This window comes from Chamaea fasciata, unplaced genomic scaffold (assembly GCF_029207755.1).
Source record: "Chamaea fasciata isolate MVZ Bird 193981 ecotype frontalis unplaced genomic scaffold, bChaFas1.0.hap1 SCAF_10, whole genome shotgun sequence".
Lineage (NCBI taxonomy): Eukaryota > Metazoa > Chordata > Aves > Passeriformes > Sylviidae > Chamaea > Chamaea fasciata.
The window spans coordinates 24,341,454-24,362,165 of NW_027094095.1; the positions used below are offsets into that span (position 1 = coordinate 24,341,454).

The 20,712-nt window shown below is 41.0% G+C and overlaps 1 protein-coding gene across 2 annotated transcripts; it reads right to left on the reverse strand.

The window, feature by feature from the left end:
* Positions 1-1,693: 1,693 nt before the first annotated feature.
* Positions 1,694-20,521, reverse strand: STIL (STIL centriolar assembly protein). Of its 2 annotated transcripts, none has more exons than XM_066192777.1 (16): positions 20,348-20,521; positions 19,216-19,323; positions 18,767-18,882; positions 18,468-18,655; positions 17,235-17,482; positions 16,334-16,417; positions 16,133-16,219; positions 14,405-14,552; positions 13,166-13,275; positions 12,251-12,365; positions 10,393-11,451; positions 8,959-9,124; positions 7,988-8,213; positions 5,900-6,092; positions 5,049-5,302; positions 1,694-3,244 (listed from the first exon to the last, which is right to left on the reverse strand). In XM_066192777.1, the coding sequence occupies exons 2-16, from the start codon at positions 19,305-19,307 to the stop codon at positions 2,425-2,427; spliced, it is 3,906 nt and encodes a 1,301-aa protein (XP_066048874.1). In that variant the 5' UTR covers positions 19,308-19,323; positions 20,348-20,521; the 3' UTR covers positions 1,694-2,424. The 2 variants fall into 2 exon arrangements, with proteins under 2 accessions (XP_066048874.1, XP_066048873.1); XM_066192776.1 differs by lacking the exon at positions 20,348-20,521 and adding an exon at positions 20,265-20,323.
* Positions 20,522-20,712: the final 191 nt, after the last annotated feature.

Sequence of the window (20,712 nt, forward strand, 5' to 3'; positions counted from 1 at the left end):
AACAGCCGGGGCTGGGCGGGGGAGATTAGGAAGCCGAGCATCTTCTGAGCACCGAGGGCCGCTCCGGGGCCCTTCCCAGCCATGCCTGTGCCCGCTGCGGTGGGAGCCGGGGCAGAGCTCTACCCACCTCCGGCCCGCATTTTTACATTCCTGAAGAGGGATCAAACCTTTCAGTCAGGGTGGGGAACACCAAAATGATCCAAAGTCAAGTGGTCAGTGATGCTCCGAGCAGGCCCAGCACCTTTTCAGCTAGCACTATAAACATCTTCCCTTAATTATAATAAAGAATAGCTAGAAACAATAGAATAAAAAACCAAACAATCCCCCCCCTAAAACCCAAATCAATAAAGCCTTAATGCTGCCCCCTTACCCATGCCATCACCTGACAAGCCAGCTCTAGAGCTTGGGCCTCAGTGTTCAGTTAACAAAGCCAGACCTGGCTTTACATGTGTTTTCTTTTATAGCTCAAATTGCAATAGGTGTTTTAGGGAAAAAAAAAATAAAATCCAGACATCTTGAAATTACTCAGCACCACACTGTGAAAGGAAAACGTTGCTTAAAGGGAAGGGTGGGTTTTTTTTTTTTGTTTTGGTCCAGTAAATTAACATTTTGCTTGCTTGGAGGTTGCTGTCCAGGATTATATGCTTTGCATAACTTATTATAACACCACACCCTTGTCCTGAGCTCTGTGCAAGTAGTTTGGCTTTTGTTTTTAAATTGTTTCTAGCCCTTGAGCATTTGAAGAAAGTCTTTAAAATATTAACCAATAGAACTGTCATCTTCCTGTGTTTCCAGACATTTTACAATAGGAAACAAAGAACAAAACCCTGCAACAATAGCTCAGAGGTATGAATTGCCTCATTCATCTCACTGGAATGTTCAAAAACATTAACTATTTTTTGACTGATTCAGCAGAAAATGTGCTGGCAGATAATAAGCTTATGCCTGATCCAGGGGAGATTCAGGGACTGAGAAAGGTTTTATTTTTCAGCACAGCAAAGTAGCACCTTTCCTGAAAGGAAGCAAATATCCTTGTTGATGGAAGAGGCTGCGTGAGAGGAGAAATTCTGGCTTAAGAGGAGCTGCTGCCTTCCTCTCTCTCTGTACTGGCTTCAAAACAGCATATGGTTTATCTCAGCCCAATCCTGTAATAAATTAATTAGCAAGTAGTGCCCACTCAAACATACCAAGAACTAACACTGCAGTCCTTAGGGTTTTACTGGGAATGGCCCAGGATTTCAGTGTGGTGTGTTTTAATCTCTGGTTTAACACTCAGAACAGGAAAGGCAAGGTCAGCACTACTGCCTGAACTGCTGTTGAGACAATGCCATCGCTAAAACAAAGTTTGTTCCAACGCCTGTGAGAGAATGCTGATGCACTAAAAGGCCAGTGAGAAAACACATGGCTCCACTATCATTCCACTGTCCTGCCACCAGGAATGGTGGGAATGGGAATGAATCACCACTTCCAGCCAAATTCTTCACCTTGTGCAATATTCTCATCACACAATTATGGAAAAGAGCTGCTTCAGCATTAGACTGGAGTGCTTGGTGACAGTATGTTTGTGTTAATTCAGAACAATGTAAATTATTATTTCTGATTATTCCACCACTCAGTATCAGATTCCTGAGGAGTTCAGTGGCAGGTAAACCAGTGAACTTCAGGCCAACTATTTTAACAATGACTAGAAAGCCACATATGTCTTAAATAAAGGCAGCATTGGACAAGTGGAGATTAATTTTTTTTTAATGGAAACTTTGACCTTTATGAGCAGTATGTAATTTTAAATAAATAGAAAACATAGAGGTGAAAAAAATTACAAGTTTTAAAAGTGCCAGCTTTCTCTCCTTTCCTTCAAAGATTTCATGATACAGAGAGTTACATGTGCCATTTTGGCTGAATTCAAAATAATTTTATGCAAAGTAAAGCCAAAGTTATAATTCTCTTCCCCACAGACACGACCCACACACAGTAATCCAACCATTTCAACAAACTTCTAGAAATTAGTGCTTTAGCTCTGTTACCCCTGCTTTGCCAAACATATTAGCAGTGGCTCACAGTTGGCACAAACATGGAAAAGTCTGTTGTTAAAAAGTCAACAGAAGAACACTTAAGTAATCACCACTGTTAAAATTATATTAAAAGTACATCTTGGGCTCAGTTTGATTCACCTTCAATATGCTTTAAAATCACACCAAACTGTAAACAAAAGCGCACGCATATGTCCCTGCTGATCAGCACTGCCTCAGCCAGGCACTTTGAGGTGGCTGTCCCTGAGCTGGGCTGAGAACTCAGTTCTGCAAGTTTTACATTGCTACAACACAGTGACCTCTTCAAAGACAGCTCAGTCCGTGGTTTCCTGTAGTCTTCCACAGAGAGGTCCCTCTGATTTGAAGCAGTGGTTGAAGCCATCTCAGGGGATGTTCAGAACAGCTTCGGTAATTGCCTGAGTTGTTTCACATCAAGAATGGTGCCAACAGAATTTATGCTGTTTGACTGGTTTAACGTTTCAAGAGTTGGAGTATGTAGATTTCCACGGAAGGCCTGAGACTCTCCTTCATCTTTTCTGAGGGGTTGTTCAGTGAATTCAACCCTCCCAGGTAACAATCTGGTCTTTGATTTTAAATCCTTTAGGAACTGAAGTGAGTTTTCATCAGTTTGATCTGTTCTGGGAGGAAAAATTTCATTTGCAATATTTCTTAACACAGGGCTGTTTAATTCTGGTGGAGAAGCATTAGTAGTCAGCTCTCTGCTGTGACTTTTTAGGTGAATGGGAAGTCTTCCATCCATTCTTTTGGGTAATTCAGTCTGGTGGTTGAAGCTGTCCAATGCAGGGGTGCAGTTTTTGTCTGGCACGCTTTTGCTTTTGACAGTGCCAAAATTGCCATCTTGAGCCTGCAGTTCCTCTTCATCTTCACTGCTGTCACTGCCCTGTATCAGCCCATATCGCTTCATGTATTTCTTGGTTGCAAAGGACATGTTGTTGGGTGAAATTAAACTCAGACCCACCATGCTCTTGTCCCCATTTGTTTGCAAGATGTCTTGGAAGAAGAAATCCGAGGGAGGATTTTGGCCTGAGCGACTGAGAGACAGTCGGGATAACTGATTTTCACTGAGATACTTCAGTGCTATGGCATTTGCTTCCATGCTCAGATCAACAACGTTGGGACACATGGTGACATTGACAAGTGACATGGAATTTAATCCAGGCACCACTGCTTCAGGACTTATGCACGCCAAGATGCTGAAATAAAGCATCAAAAAGTTACCTTAGCATTACAGGAAAAAACATCAATTTCACAATTTTGCTCACTGTACTGATTTCTGTCTTCTGAAACACAGCTCCAGATCAGGACTGAGATCATATTATCTGCACATACTGAAACCCAGCTACTCACCCCCACAGTATCCAAACACAGAGGATGGATGATACCCCTTTCTCCTTCAAATACACAGTACTCTCATATGAAGAGCCACCCATCTCAAGCAGGTTACAGAGCTGGTTTTGGTTTTAAAGCAGGTTTGAGCTCTTGGTCTTTTCTCACCAGTGAATGTGACATCATGTGTGTCTGATCCTACAACTCTGAATTCTACCATTCAGCCCAAATTTTATGGCTAGAAATACAAACCCAGTGACTGAGACCAAGAACATCTTTCCCAATGCACGGTAATTCCAGGATTTTTACAGAAACTCTGACATAGCATCTGTTTCCAGAAGCCCACAGAGTTCTAGTTTTTGAAGTATCCTCAAACGGGAAATGTTCATTTGTTCTGTTGCCTGCTGCAGCAATTTCTTGTTTATACATCAAGTGTTTAAAGACTGAAAGAATAAGCTCTGGTACACCAGTAATGGTTGTAAACCACTGCATTTAGTTCACACATCATATATTAGTTCAGAAACACAAGCTCCTCATATAAAGAATTAAGAGGCTTCCTATTTCACTGAGTGCAAATTCTGAAGTTTGCCCAGGGAGAATAAACTGGCCCACAACAACAACCACTTATTATGCTATAGAGCTGCACTGTTGTTTCCTTCTCTACTGAGCTGTAGACCTTTTCTCAGAATTGTTTATCAGTCTTGAAAGTGGCAGAAGGAAGAACTCCACCCCACTCCCCAAGTTTGAAGGAAAAAACCCCAAGAGTTCCAGTTTCGCCTTATGGGTTCACGTGTTAGCATGTTACTAGCATTAAAAGAACACAGACAGACTCCAGCCAGGAAGGTAGTCCAGAAATTCCAGAAAAACACCCAAGAAAATTCAAGTAAAAAGGAGAGAAAAGAGGTTAGAAACTGTATGACTGGAAACAGCTTTTGACACATGGCTGAAGAGAAGATTAATTAGGAGATGGTTAGATTTTTTGTTTACATAACAGCTACACATTAGGATCAAGAAGACAATACGGATGAAAGTGAAGCTGTACCAGGCAGTCAGCCTATGCCTACACAGCTACACAAGTAAATTCCTGTGTCTAAAAGCCCTCCTTCAGAAGTTACTTCTCTGTTCCTTCCTCTGTTTCAACAAGGCTGTTTCCCTCCCCAGCACTTTCTCTGCTCAAGGCACAGAACCCACAGTAACAAGCAATTAGGACAGAACCAGTTTTGATTAGATACCACAGCCACAATAACAACTTCATATATACTGGTAATGTGCAAGACAAAGGTTAAGAGGCAATGACAAAATACACAGCTGCTTAGTGTTCAGTCTCCCAAGTCCAGAGTTGCTCTGGAATACTTTGACACAGACCAAAGAATTGCCCACAGCTTCCTTGTCATTCTAGGGAATTGCACGCACAATGCTTGAGAACCACCAGATGCTCGAACAGCAAGAGCTACTTGTGTTATATTTAAATGAACTGAGTTTTGCTAGCAGAGCTCTTAAACCAGTCTGAAATGCCCATAGCACGAGCCAGCGTTTCAGTTTTGCACGAAATGTAGATCAAAGTGCACTCAAATCCCAGTGGCAGTGAACAGTCTTCTCTTGACTCATTGACCCAAATATTCATTTTCAGTTGGACCTACACATTACTACTCAAAACCACCAGCGTTTTACCTGGCATTCTCCACTTTGTGTGTATTTTCCTTCACACTGCCAGGTGAGTCCACTGTCACTCCAAGACTCCTCAGCTGTTTGAGTGTGGCACTAATGACACTCTCTTTGTCCACCCCTCCTGTGTCAGTCTCTGAAGCCCCTTCTGCTGTATCATCAATATCCTGATATGTAGGACCATCATCAATAACAAATCCTGATTTTAAAGGCAAGTGATCTTGCTCTTCTGAGGTCTTTAAGAGGTGGTTTACTTGGCCCTAAAAAGGGAGCACATGGCAAAAACATCATGACATACAGGGACTGTCAAATACCAAAATCCTGACTTATTCTTACATAACTTCAAATACAACTTGATGGATTAATAGCTTATTCTGACAAAGAAGGCAAATTCAGATACAGTTCAGATGCAATCACTTAAACTCACAGCAGTGTAGTCAAACACTGGAACATCTTACACTTCAAGCTTTCTATAAGAGTCTGTTCTGACTTTAAACACTTCACATACTGATATTCTTCAAGATTAAAGTATCTGCATTTGAGGGACTTGAAGGTAAAATGCTGTGTTATTTTAAAGGCCACTAATTTGGAGGTTATCAGCTGATGTCCTTGAATTAAATTATTATTTATTAGATAATAGAAAGTACTCCATGTATGCATGAAAGAGAAGTACAAAATAACCACTTAAACATTTTTAAAGAATTTAAGAACCACAAACTTGGAGCCTTCTGTAGAGCACAATGCGAATTTGAAAACCACACGCAGCTTTCATTCATGCCAATACCACATCAGAACTTCAGCAGGGTGCTGTTCTGACTGTTTCATTCAGTGCAGAATATAAAATGTGCCTGAGTTACCAGTAAGTCCTGGTAAAGCTTCTGCTCCTCTGAGGGCTGCCGAGGCAGCAGCAAGGTGGGTGGCTCCGAGCTCTGCTCACTTGTTACCACCACCTGGCTCCTGGCTCCCTCCGATGGCTCTTTCTGTAAAGGCACACTGACACTTTCTTCCAAGGATGAACCACGAACAAGTGCTTGGGAAACGTTTCCAGTTCTGGAAGAGAACACCAAGATAGCTACATACTTCCTTGAAACAGCAAAAGCATCATTATCACTACATGTAATTTATTTTTTCCACAAACATCAGAGGAGGAGAGCAATCGAGTACTGCAAACAGATCCTAAGGGGGTTTAGTTTTGCCTGCTGCTCAAGGCTTTGCTCCTTTCTGCAGTCCCTTCCTCTCAAAAATCATTTGAGGACAGAGGAAATAGACCTCCAAGTATGCAACTGCAACAGCCTGACTAGTTTTTCAAAAGATCATTTGAAAGTGGCAATGGCATCTCTGGACTAGTCAAAACTCAGTGACACTCTGTATCTTAAACCAGATTAAAGGAAAGTTGTTAATGATTTGGAATTTATGTTTTCAGCATTTCACTTATAAGTCTCTAGGAGCAAGTATCTTCTGTATGCTTTGACACGTCTTACTCAAAAAGCTGCTTTTACCAAGGTACATAACTTATCATGGGATTCCTGTGGCAGTTTAAAAACTTCTCAAAGACAGTTACAAGTGCACATACACACACACACTGAGTATCACAAGCTCAGAACAAACACCTAGTTGAAATATTTTTCAATAAGAGATGTGAAAGAGGAGCTATAAAGGCTAAAAAGGGTAAATACTGAATGAGTTATAACACAATACTCTGCACCCCCCTGGTGTGTGCGTTGCATAAGCCTTTGGAGACCAGACATATCAATACTACTATCATCCCAAGAAGATCCTCAAGCGACCCTCCTCCCCCTTCCTGTTCCTCCTGAGGAGACAAGTGTAAGATAAGGGAATTTCAGAACTCAACTGATCAATTGCCTGTGTTGAAAGCGATAAGATTTAAACCACGTGACATACCAGATAGTCAATGTAGGTTATCAGCTACTGTTACACTAGCAATTATTCATCATTCCCAAAAATGTTCCCCTCCTCCTCCTCAAAGAAATCTGGGTGATGCTCTACATTCTCACTATGAGATGCTTTACAGCTATTTTATGGGTTTATGAATCCAAGTTGAAGAGACCCTAAGATGGCATTGTTCTAAAATACAATGTTCATAAGATTGATCTGAATCCATATTATTTCTGGTAGCAGTATATGTTTGCAGACAGGACTTTAATCAAGGACTATGAATAGTTAGGTTATAACTTAATTACCGTAATTTTTCCCAATATGAGTATTTTAGGAACCTAATTTATCTGCAAGGGTATTCCTCCTCCTTCAGCTTTCTATACTTAGACAATATTAGATCACTAAAGTGCTAAATTGTTGAGCTATTCCTACGTAGAAATAGCACCCATATAGATAATTTAGAATATTTTTAAAACCACTTCCCAAATTAGTCTGAGATTAGTCACTGCACTATAAAGAAACTGAGCTTAAAAATAATTAAATTAACAGCAGTGAAGGCAGTATCTGCATGCACCACACACAAAGTAATCAGGCATAAAATAGAGAATTTCAGGGAATAGCCGCATAATCATAAACTCCTCATCTCAAGCCCCTCAGAACTGGAAGGATTCTGAATGCTGACAAGGAAAAGCCCCTGTAGGAAAACAACTGAGTATAGCAGCACCCCCTTTTCCAGTCAGGATTTAGGGTAAGAAAAAGAATGCTGCTAGCACAGTGCATGCTTTTGCAAGTTAAAGGCTTTTGCCATCAGCTGCTGCTGATAGGTATGTGAGCTTAACCTGCATGACTGATAAATACAGACTCTAAAGGCAGCTGTGTTTTGGTGAGCTGTACAATTCGAAGCATAATTAAAAAATAAAGAAGGGAGAGAACACAACAGCTGAGGTCAGACTATTTATAACTCCTGAAGAAAAAAATGTTACAGAAGTAATAACTTACATAAGGCATTTCAGCACATTATGTGAGCACAGGGTGTTTCTGTTACTTACTGGGGAGTGTTCTGATTAGTTCTTTCTTCCACAAGGTGAATACTCTCTACAAAGCTGGGCATGTCAACCGCCCTTAAGGAAGAAGCAATACTTGTATTACTTGCATCTTGTTCAGCATTAATTGAAATGCTTATATCTTCCTTAGAAATCTCTTCATCTTCTTTTTTCCCTCGTGGTATGGAGCTGCCTTGTTTTTCTGAGGCTGTATTCCAAAATAAACTAGAACCTAGGACAAAATTAGACATTTAACTATTTAGGAAGAGTTATTAATTGACTCTGAGACCCTTTGGCTTTGTATAGCTAGAGGAATAATTTTCTCCCTTCGTGTTTCTTTAACCATTTAAAAAGTGATTTACAGTTTAAATCAGCTAAAAGTTGCCAAAACATCATTCAAGTCATAGTTTCTTCCAAAGTATACTTGATGAAAAAAATGGTTGTATTAAATAATTTTAATGTATTGACCTTGAGCCTGCTTCAAAGTTTCCTCCAGACTAACCACAACATTTCCATGGATTTAAGAGGAACCAGTATGTTAATATGCAGCTGTACAGATACAGCTGCATAACTTGCCTAAATTAAAGCAAATACGATCCCCTCTTCATGCATAATTTACAAACAACATCAATAATATATTTATTGGAACACCACATGGCACAGAAGCTATTACTTTTCAAAACAGTCTATTAAATCAAAAAAAGATGTGGAGTTATGTTTTAATAAGGCCCATTTTAAGCAGAACATCTTTCTACAGCTGTTGGGAAAATAATTCTTTCAGTGATGGCAACCAAAGACAAAAGTAACTCCAGCCTAAACTTGCAAGTAACACCTCAACAGCTTCGGTGTTTTTTGGATCTAGGTGCATGTTTGCACAGCTTCAGCATTTCTGTAGAACATTTCCTCCGTGCCCAAAGCAACCACAGAAATGTCCAGAAAAAGCGGTGCCGGTCTGTTTGAAAAGAACGAAGCGTTACCTGTGCTCACGGCAACGCTCACGCTTTTCCTCCTGTGCGGCGGCGGCGAGGTCTGTGTTTCCATGGAAACAAGCTCCCCTGGCTTCTCCACCCGCACAGCCTGCCCGGCTGCTGCCGCCTCCCAGGAGCCCGCCTGCCGAGCCTGCGCTTCCAGTAAGCGTTGGATCTGTAACAGTCAGCACAAAGTTAGCAGCTGCACAATAAAATGTAAGCTGCAACGGGCAAAAGTGAATTAATTGGGTTCTGCTAAGATCTGGATTCAAACACAGGCTGCGCTGCCACGGCAGTCTGAACATCTTCCAGTTCTCAGTGGTGCACACAGAATAAATCAAAACACCAATTTTGATGTTGGCAGGGCTAGCAAAGAAGATCTTTAAGCACATTGGCAGAGGCAGCACCAAGACTACTTGGGTAAAGCCTATTTGCACCAGACTTGCTGGAAGTATTCCTTCCCTTTCATTCACATACAAAGCCTATTAACTGACTTACCAGCCAAGCATGTATATGCCAACTGTTCCTACACCAACTTTGTATTAATTACAAAGCTAAGCAATTAAATGATAAAATTAAGGTTGCCAGGCAATCTTCTCTCTAGGATTTTCATCCACCCTGTTCACCGATTAGTTTGCAGCTCCAGGGAGAAATACAGTAACAGTGAAGGCTGCAGTGAGGAGGGGTTTCCTTCATGCACAATCCATGCTTTCGGAGCTTGGCTTTACATACAGGAACTATACCAAAACCAAACTCCAGCTGTAATTTTCTAGTTCAAGTACTGCAGACTTCCCTGTTTGTATTGTTCATCACCAGCAGTAAAACTTACACTCTGGCTCTTCAGCCCCAAGTCACACCCTGCAAAATACAGGGCTAGCAAGTTGTGGTATTTTGAAGAGACTTAACCAGGTGAGGCAACAAAACACAGTAAGACTCCCAAAGTCCAGTATTCCAGCACTAGTAAAGACCTGATGAATCAGGAATTGACGCAGACAACTGAAGTTTTCACAGCAACAGCTCAGGGAGCTGCAGGCTTAAAGGTGGAAAAAGCAACACATGAGAACATTCTGCGCTTCATCCATATGTTTACAATAATTCCAAAGCCTATGCAATAATTTCTTTTACACAAGCATTTAAGTAGAAAAGCATTTATACAAAGAGTGTATCAGTTCACATTACCAGCAGTGTACTAAAAACAAACCTTAATGTTATGGAAATACCACAAAAATAAAAGCAAAATTTAATGAAAAATAAGTCAAATAATTTTTTAAAGTGACACCAGTAGGTAGAGCTAATTGAGTCCCCTCTCCATGGCCAGACTGCAGCTGGTATGACAGGCTCTCGTGTTCCAACAGACAACAATTAATTTAATTCCTTTGGCAGGCGAACTATCAAAGCATAATCACTGAGAGGGCAGAGGAGAAAGCTGACATTCCCACAAACCTGAGCTTGAAGCAATTTGAGTTGTCTGTCCTGTTCGGTGAGGAGCCGGAATGCATCTGGAGATAATCCCATCATGCCGTTATCTGATGCTGCTGGGGGAGCAGGCGTGTGCAGGCACGGCGAGTGGGCTGCACAGCACTGCGGGCTCGAGGGGCTTGCACTCGCACTCGCTGCCATCCTGACTCCAGGTGATAAGCCACTGTCAAGAGAACAGTTCCCTGTTCTCCCAGGATATCTCATGTTTATAGGGCTGCTTGTGGCATATCCTGGGTTGCAGCAAACGTTTGGGCAAATGATATTTTGATGGAACACTGCACAAGGATTTTGCTGAGCCATCTCTGATTGGATTTCTGCTCCGTGTTTGGGGCTCATTTTACCAATTCCTTGCCATGAGTTTATGGGAACGTACTGGAGAGAAGCAGGACACTGACAGCTGCATGCTGGACAGGAAGGGGATGCTTGAACTGGCACCTGCAGGTCTGGTGGCTGTCTGCAGCTCTGTGGTGACAAAGCAGAGTTGTGGAGGACTGGCTGTGTAACAGCAGGAAGCTGTTTGGAAGCAGAGATTGATGTTCTCCTAACCGGAGGCTCTCCCTGCGCTGTGACACTTTCAGGATTTAACGCAAGTTTTTCCAGTGACTTTCTGGGGTGGTGCACAGATGTATCTGGGGAAGGCCCACTACAAGGGGTTGAAGGAGAAGATGATCCTGAACTTTTTCTTGATTGAGGGGAAGCCTTCTTACACTGCACCTGCTGCTGCAGTAGAGCCTGATTTCCTCTACAAGGCATTGAAGCTGGAATTTTCTGGTTTATAGGATTTGGTAATCGTCTCAAAGAGGGATCTCCCATATTAGCAGGAAAGTTCTGCCTGTCTTCAGAGTGCTGGCTGGGGTGACACGTAGATCTCATGCACCATTTCTTTTTAATAGGCTGATTTGGCACTGTGGGTAGACTTTTAGCACTTGAAGTCCCCACAGGTTTAGATGATTGTCCTGATTCTATGAAACTCCCATCCAAAATAAGTGACAGCTCTGGCACTGCAGGAAAAATTTTGGTAACCTGAAAGGACAATTACACACAGGTATGATAATTGAAAAACATTGTCTACTCTTTGAATGCAGAATTTCCTCAAAGAAAATGTTTTCATTTAAAAATCAATATATGATGATTATCAGCTCCAAACCAACCACATGTTAAACACATTCCTAAAAGACCGGAGAATCCAGAAAAAGCAGCAATATCTCTAGGATCATTCTGAAAGGAAAATTGCTTTCATATAGCTTAACAGCCGTGTCTGCCAAATGAATGCTCCATGTCCATTTGGGAGTACATTTCAGAATATGGATATTCCCCTTCTAGAGGGGGACTCTATGTCCCCTCTTACTATTCTTAGATGCAGGAGATAGCTGCAATAGAACATATTTTATACACAAACATCACATCCTTCTAGACCTATGTTGTACAAGGGCTGGTATTTATTGTATTTGTACACACTTCAGTAAAAAAATGACAGAGCAGCAGATCTTTTGGGTAAATGAAATAAAAAAAGCACAAGAGCTTGCTGTCTCTGTCTCAGGCACCACAGCTCTTCCATTCAACAACAGTGAGATTCCTAAAGTAGAAACTACTCTCTCTGTTCCCAAATCATAGCATATATAGGAATTAAAGTGTCCAGAATCCTGGAAAAATGGCAGGTTAACTAGAGAAAGAGTGGGACTCTTGGTTCAATTCTTCGATTCTGTTTTCCCCTGCTAGCACTTTGACAGAGAAGCTTTACACTCTCCAGTTCCCTTACAATGAGTTTTACTGCTCCAAGAGTCACAGCTGAGATACCCAGAGCAACTATTTACTTAGTTACCTGTTGACTCACTGGGTGAGGACTTGGGATTGGTCTGGGGGATAAATCCTCATCTTCCACACCAGAGTCATGATCACTTGCTGACAACTTGCTGGGTGAAGAGCTCTGGGGAGGACTAAAACCAAAAGAAAACAAAGTAAAAACGTTTGCTTGTCAGACTTGGCAGCAGTAACATGAAACTTCATGTTTTTCAGTGTGCCGTCTACAGTGCAACATTTTTCTAAGAAGCAGCTGCTATCTGTCTTCTCTCTGGTTAGCTGGGGAGTTCACCCACTAAACAGTTTTAAGATCCAACAATGAAAATACAAATGCTGCTTTTGGGCAAGAAGATACAAATCCTCCCTCCCCACAGCACCAAACAAACACACCTTTTAAGTGACATTCTAACAGCTAAGCACTGATTTATAGTAAAAAGATAGGAGGTGCTACAGTAAAGCTTCTAACGTTGTTTGAAGGAAAATAAAGGCCATCTTCTAGTCATAGATAAAAATTTGATGGATAAGCCGGGTTCTTAAAAAATCACTAAGTTTCAACCTATCCAGGTCTTGGAGCCCTCAAAAGTGGGAAGAAATAAAGGAATTTTTTCTGACTTAAGTAGATTTTAATTAGAGATTTGCTTCAAAGGACAGATCTCACTTAAAGCTTAATACAGCAAGCTAAGCCTCATCAGTGGGGAAACCTTTTTAGAAACATCCACTGTATAAATTAAAACCACCAGTACCAAGTGGGTTCTTTTGGAATACAGTCAGCTTGACCATCTTACTTGAAAAATATTAACTCTAGGAATAAACAAAAGCACATACACAGATTTTAATGCAAGAGAATTGCATTAAACCGACACAGCACAGAACAGATCAAAATCCTCATCCAATAAATATTTTGGTTTTGCATATAAATGGCATCTGAGAGATTTACCTTTTGATTGGAAGTTTCTTGCAAATTCTGCTGAAGAACTCAGTTTCTGCATTTTGGTTTTCTGCACTCAACTCAAACTGGATAGGGCTCTTGTCTGATGGTTCAACATTCTGGAATGAAATGTTCCACACTTGTGAAGCACGAAACCTTCAAACTTTCAGTCACTGAGGTACTACTCCCCAAGGAACAGCTTTAAGGACATTTATATGATTATTTGCTGCCCGTCCTCTACTTTCAAAATTTTTCACCACTACAAGGAAGCAGCCAACTTCCCTTCCTGTTTAACACTGTTCTCTGCTACTCTGTAAAGTAGTTGGGCTAATTATAGTCATGAGCAGATGCTTCCTCACTGTAACTGCTCAGAGACTCCTCCAGGGCTGTCACCACTACAGGAAACAGCAAACGATCCTGTGCTGTTTCACACACCACAGCTGGGCAATTCCTGGAGACAACAGAAGTGAGCTTCAGTGGAGAGATCTCTCATCTCCAGAAAGCTAAGCTGTCCCTAGGCTAAAGGTAGAAGGCAGCCCAGAACAAGGAAATTCAACTGGGAAGAGACTTGAGTACACAGTATAGCACACACATTGCACTCACTGCTTCTCTGACAGAGCATAGCAGCATTTACTGAGTAAATTAACAACTCAACTTCAGGCTCTGCACAAGCCTAGGAGAACACATAAGGAACTGAGATTTCCTAGAACCTCCTCAAACCTTACTAGCCATCTCCCAGACTTGTATCATCAAATTCTTTGAGAGCTCTTCTGCACAACGATAAAATTTGCCATTCATAAAACTGCGAAGAAATTGGTAACCCCTGAATTCCTTTCTGCATCAACTTCAAGCAAAGCACAACACTCAGCTTTGCTCCCCAGCAAGCATAACCCAGAGCAGCTGTTAGATGTGGTCAAGGTGAACACAGCACACCAGAGTAACAAATGCAGTAGGAAGTCTGAGTTTCATAAGGCCAGAAGGTCACTAGTAGGAAGGAACACTAATCAAGTACAACACAGCACAATATACTTAAAAGACAGATGCTTAATGCTATTAGAAAAGCAGTGCTGACTTTGGAAGTCATTTCTCAATTTGAGGGACAAACTGAATTTACAGTCCCTAGGAAAAAGCAGCTTTATAGAGCTCCATCATTTTCAAACACTCCAGATCCATTTGGGTCACATCATAATGACTCTTTTAAGGCAAATTTTGAAGTACCACGATGCAGGAGGAAAGCAAAACACTTACTTTGAAGAGGTGAACTGTTTCATGACAAGTTAGGATCTGAAAGCCCAGCTCAGTCTGCCCACTGCATGGAACACACTCATAAAACTCTGGTTCCTTGTGTGTCAATGAATAAAGCACAATAAGAAAACTCCCAGATTCTGAAAAAACCCTAAAATAGAAGAAAAACACATCTTTAAATAACTTAAACATGAAGAAGGCCCTCATTTTCAATACAGTGAGCAAATTTTCACAACAGTTTAGCAAACTGGTGAATCACAGCATTCTGAGCTATAGATAACACAGATTTATTACTGAAGCCACATGCAAGAATCAAAGAAAAGCAGAGAAATGGGAATAATTCATCTCCTTTGTATTTCAAACCTTTATGATCACTTAGCACTTTAAATGAATTCCCAGAAGAGTCCAAACATAACACAAGAAAACATCTGTAAGAATGATACTGTGTTTTATTTTCTTTTTAGTTTTCCAGTTGAAGATGCATTATAAAGACACTGAGTGATTTAATTATCCCTAAGCATTCAAGAAACATTAAATAGCAAAAAGCTTTTTTTAAAGGAAAATTATTTGGAAGTTTTTTTCCTGCAAGTTGAGAATAGCAAGAAACAACAATCAGCATTTAACACAAGTTCAAGGATAATGACAACAATGTGTGTTTCCAGGAAAAGGCAGTACTACTTTCAGAGCAGTTTTTCCTTTTATAGCACTGGTAGCATGCTTGTTTGTGGGTTTTTTTTATTTGTTTGCTTTTTCATTAAATAGTATACGTGACAGAAAAGGCAGTAGAAACAGGATGCTTGAAAACACATTCATTTATACTTACAATTTAAAGAGTTAAAAATGTATGATGCACAGATTAAGCAGTTAGCCTGCAGAGGTTAATGCTGTTTGCATGGTTCATCAAATCTCCCTAATCCACTTCCATGATGGCATCAGTGAAAGTTAATGAGAGTCAAGCATCCAAATTGTGTATCTAATAATCTAATTGGTCTCTTATCTGTGTTTGGACATATTTCAGTTGTTAAGGGAAAGAAGTCTATTTTGTAATTGCAGACACATCTGTTCACCAAACGTGGTTGTGTTTCATAATTTAAAAACAAATGTGGTCAGTCAGAAGTGCTTATGCATGCAGCGTATTTTAGAGTCTCCTTTACCTGAGGTGCAGTTTCAAACTATGAACACCTTGGCAAATATTACAAGTGAGAAGATGTAGACAATGAGGAATGATTATTCACTAACATCACAATGAAAATATACCCCAGAATGCAAACACTCTTAAAAAACCTGAACATTTAACAAGAAGTTACAACAAGACACCATAGGCTGCAAATCAATATGCTTCAATATGTTGGTCAGGCACAACCAGGAAGAAAACTTATACCCCTAAGAAAAATTCAAAGCCAAAACCCCTGCACTGTTTAAACTAATGTTTCCTGCTTGTGGCTTCTTCTTTAAATTAAAATGCAGTGACCTTAATGATATTAATGTTCACCCTCTTCTAACTTTAAGATATCAGTTCAGCTTTCCAAAACTTCAGTAACAGAAAATTTTAGTGCAGAAGCCAAAACCAAAAAGAATACTTAAACCAGACAGCCTTACCTCTATACAACATATAAAATCACAGAATTTCCTCAAATATCTTTGAGCAGAGCCCATGATGTCAAGCATTTCTGTGGAATACTTTTTGAGTCAGCCAATAGCTTCTATGTTTTACCTATAAAAGTGACTTGCCTTTCTTGAATTGAAGAACTGAACAAATATCGTAAGCAACAGGCCCAGACTTGAGGACTACAGATATGAGTAACTCCACTCAGCCACCTGGAAATAAGAAAAAAAATCTAATTAGAGACAGTTCTGTTACCAAATTCTTGCTGTGTAGTCACTCAGACACATCTCAAATCTATGTGTGTATTAACCTGGACAAACACTTACACTCCAACTAATGGCAAAGCATAAGCCTTGGGATCAGACTCAAGCAGCAAAAGCAATTTCCGTGTCTGGTCCATAGTAAGGTAGCTGAAAAAAAGCAAAAGTTGGGTTTTTTAGTATTTTGGAAGACAGTTTTTCAGAAAAAAAATGCTGAAGAGACAAGTACAAGTTTAGAAAATACTGTAAAAAAAATTTTCCAGAAAAAAGATCAAAACTACTCTCACTCCACACACTTAACAGCAACACCCAGCTTTTCAGCAATTCCCTGTATATCAAAGAGTTGACAAGGACAAAACTTACTGACTCTTATTTATAGTATTTTAGTGAATACTAGAATTAGTGTTCAGAACAAATCATGAAGTACAAGTCATGTTAAATTTGAAGAGCAACTTTCAGAGAGGCATTCATAAAGTCGCCGTTCAAATCAAATGACGTTCAGTTGCTTCAAATTATTTCCCTGATCTATCCTTAGTTCATGCTGCTAAATTAGTTACCAGTCAGAATGATGACTCCCTAGTACCATCTCAGAAGCACAAAGAGCTTTGGTTTGCATTCACCTGCTTTTCATTGTAGGGCAAGCACTGATGATGTTTAAAAAGCTAGAAACTGTTTATATTTATTATGTTAATTAGAGGTGTGTTCTCCTGCCCCAGTAGGAAAACCCTTTCACTGAAGCCAAAAGCAAGAACTACTTCTCAACCAATTAATGCTTTTGCTCCACCTCATTTCCTGTTTCTTGTTCATAACTTTTAACACACTTCCAAGGCCAGAAGACATGTCATTTTTGTGCCAGTTATTTCACTAAAAAGGAAAGTACAGTTGAGATCTCTCCTACCCACCTCCTTTAGGGAAGGCAAGAAATTGACAGGACACTTTGACAGCTTTAGCACCACCCTTTACTCACCCACATTTGTAAGTTCCTTGAACTTGTGCAATATTCATAGGACTGTTCAAATTTCTTGCTAGGGCTGTTGGAATAATTGGGACAGACTTCACAGGGGTGTATTCCAAAATATTTGCCACAGTAAGGGAAGCCCAGTGAAAATGAAAGTGTAGATTATCCAGATTTTCTGTGAAAACGATATGAGCTCTAACAGTGAGCAGTTTAGAAAGATCCAGAGATTCTTTACTGCACAGACTCTGCTGCAGACCCTAGAAGTAAGCAAAAACAAAAAATCAACTTAAATACACTAAATTTTCATATGATTACAAAGATTCAAGATGTATTACACTAGGAACTCAAATAATTCATCACAGCTACTACTGCAGTAGGTACTATACAAAAAGCCATTAACCCAAGTCTCCAAAGCTCACTGCTCTACTGAATATAATGAATAATGCAGAATACACTTGAAAATCAGCTCTGCACACCTTAGCATTGCTTTATGATGTATTAGAAAACTTGGGGTTACTTCAATTATATAAAAATTAATATAATAACAGACAACAAAAAGGCTCAGGCTGGTTCATCAAAGTTTTCTTACTTGCATTCAAGAAATATGCAATTTAACATCCGGATATATCATCGTGAGAAAGTTCAGATGTGAAGCAGACTTAATTAGTATTATAAAATACACACTACAACTACAGGGAAAAGTCTACAGGAGTGGAAAGTCTACAGGAATGGAATCTATTTAGTAGGTTACCTGACTACAGCAGAGCACACATTTCAGCTATGGCTGGTAACCAACAAAGGGCTTCACACGTTTTGGGTGGGTCACTTGCCTAGCAACACTTCAGCAACAAATACTGCAAATACTGCAACTGATTAATGACAGTTGTGAGGGAAAAGAGACAAAAAAGCTCTTTTCTCTTGTTTAAGTAAGTTTGCTCAATTGCTTTTGTTTTGCTGATTTTGGTGGTTAGACCAACTGAAAAACTTTGGTCAGCCAGCAAGATTTTTGTCCAGGATTAAAGACGCTGTGACCCTTAAACACCTGCGAGGCTTAACTGATTTTAAGTTTCCAAAACACTTTTCAGTGACAGTCAAGCAGCTCATTTCACACAATAAACTACATAGTCTTGCTTCAGCCATAACCTTGCTGTGCTGGAAATCAAGCTCTGTGCATAGTCCAGTGTCCTGCCTGGCAGACAGTCCACTGTTTAAGAGACCCAAAAGTTGCTAAGAGCTGCCTACCTTGAAAGCCAAGCTGATATCTTCAGCACTGTGCACTATTATATTATCTGAACAAGGTCCCCAGGCACTAACTGTACATGGAATCAAGAAGTCTCCTGGAAGGGATGCAGTTGGAATTTTGCCTGATCCACCAGCAACTTCTCGGCCAGGATCAAAGCGATCCATTGTCAGCGTTATTCCTTCCCCATCTTCAAAATAAATAAATAAAGTTAAGAGTCCAAGAGCCACAACTCAGGCTGCTTAACAACAGCTTACTCAACCAACCAACACTGCCTTGTCTACCTCATGTTTAGAATTACCTTCATCTGCTGCCAGGGTCCCAAGCAGAAAACAGGAAAATGATTTCTTTTCATTCTGCTTAGCGTGGCGATAGGCGAGCCGCAACGTTTTCTCCACCAAAGACAATCTGGGGTTTCTAAAAAGAGACAATAGGCAAGTTCAGGTCACAAATTCTTTTTAATGTTTGTTTTTAAAAAAGTACCAATTATCCATAGGGGAAGAAAACGGAAAGAAATTTTAAGTTACTTTAGAGTGATGCACCTTCAAGCCACTGGACTGCGTTACACAAAGGAAAGGAATGGAAACTGAAATCTTTCCAATGAAAATCCCTATATGCTTTTAACAGACACACTGCTTCCTTTTCCTTTGGGTCTTGTCATACAACAGAATCAAAGGCAAAATGAGGCTTTGCATCACACAACCCATTACTTATTTTAACCTTCAGCTTCCCCAAAAAGGTTATGGATACCTGTAATAGGTGACGTGTGCACCAATGACATTGCCCATGGGGAGCGGGTCCCACAGTGCACACTTGGACAGCGGGAAACTGAACGGGACCATCCTTTTGGGAACAAATCTGGGAAGATCACAGAAATAAAAAATGGATGAAGGTACATTGTTATCTTACAGTGTTTAAAAGAAGGAAAAAAGGCATAACACAGTAAGAAAACCAAGAAATAGGATACATAAACTGTTGGTACTTTTTTTGTTTCGAGTTCAGGCCAACAAAGCAGAAACTTTGTCCTACAAAGTTGTCAGAGATACGAAGTCAACACAAAACCTTTATTGTCCACCTGACAGTTTCTTTGTGGAACCCTGGAAGATGTGTAGGACAAAATACAAGCTTGCAGATAAAGCTTAAGGAAAAGCTGCTTGGATACAGTTTAGGGAGCAAAAGAGTTATCACTAATTAGAAACTCCCATGGCATAAAAAACCCTGATTTAGCAAATTTAACACTAGATCAATTTCCCAAAGCCCTATTTTAATCTTCATACTCAAGTGAGCATTCAAACCATTTAAACTTTGAAGACTTCTGAAATAAAGCCTTGGCTTAGCTCAAATAGTATAGTGCAAAACTTGCAGTCAGACTTCAAAGAGCCCTGAAGAAATTGGTATGTAATCACATTAACTTATTCACACGAGCAGGATTAGACTGTTTTGAGGTGGCCAAACAAAGCAACATACAAATGAGGCAAATACCTCAATACCTTTTAACAAATAAGCAAGAAGTCTCTTTGTAGTTATCTCAAGCATGAAACTTTGCCAAGAAAAGGTGCTTCCTCTACATTTCAACTTGCCAGGAAAGAACTTTATTTTTAAGGCAGTCCTCCAAGGAATTCAGCCACCTCTGATGCTTCCAGCAGCAGTTAATTAATTTCCCTTAAAAGCCAAATGCCCAAATAAGCCTCAAACTTAAGTTTGTAAAAGCGGAATTTTTTTTAAAGCCCCACTGTTTCAACTTGACAAGCACGAAGCAGAAGCCCACCTCCCCACCTCCCCTAGCTCTTTATACGCACAGCCGCGCTCGCAGAGGGGCACCGGGCGCGGCGTGCCCGGCGGGGCTGGGGCGATGCGGACCCTCCCGGCGCCGAGCGGGTACCTCAGATCCGGGCCGGGCCGGGCCGGGCCGAACGGGGTCCGGGCAGAGCCGCAACTCTGCCCTCTCCTCTTCACCGTGTCCCCGGCGCGGGGCCCGCCCGCTGCAGCCCCCGGCGCGGCTGGGCAGCGGCCGTGAGGGAGGAGCAGCGCCGGTGACACTGCGACCTCAACTCCAGCACCGCCGCTCCCGCCGCATCCCACCCGCCCCGGCGCCTTCTGCGGCCCCGGCCGGCCCTCTGCCCCGCCGGCCAATCAGAGCACAGACCCCGCCCCCTCCGCCTGCCCCGGCCCAATCGAAGCGCGGAGGGGAACGGCCCGCTCGGCCAATCAGGGCGCGACGCGGAGAAACCAACCGCCAGCGCGCGC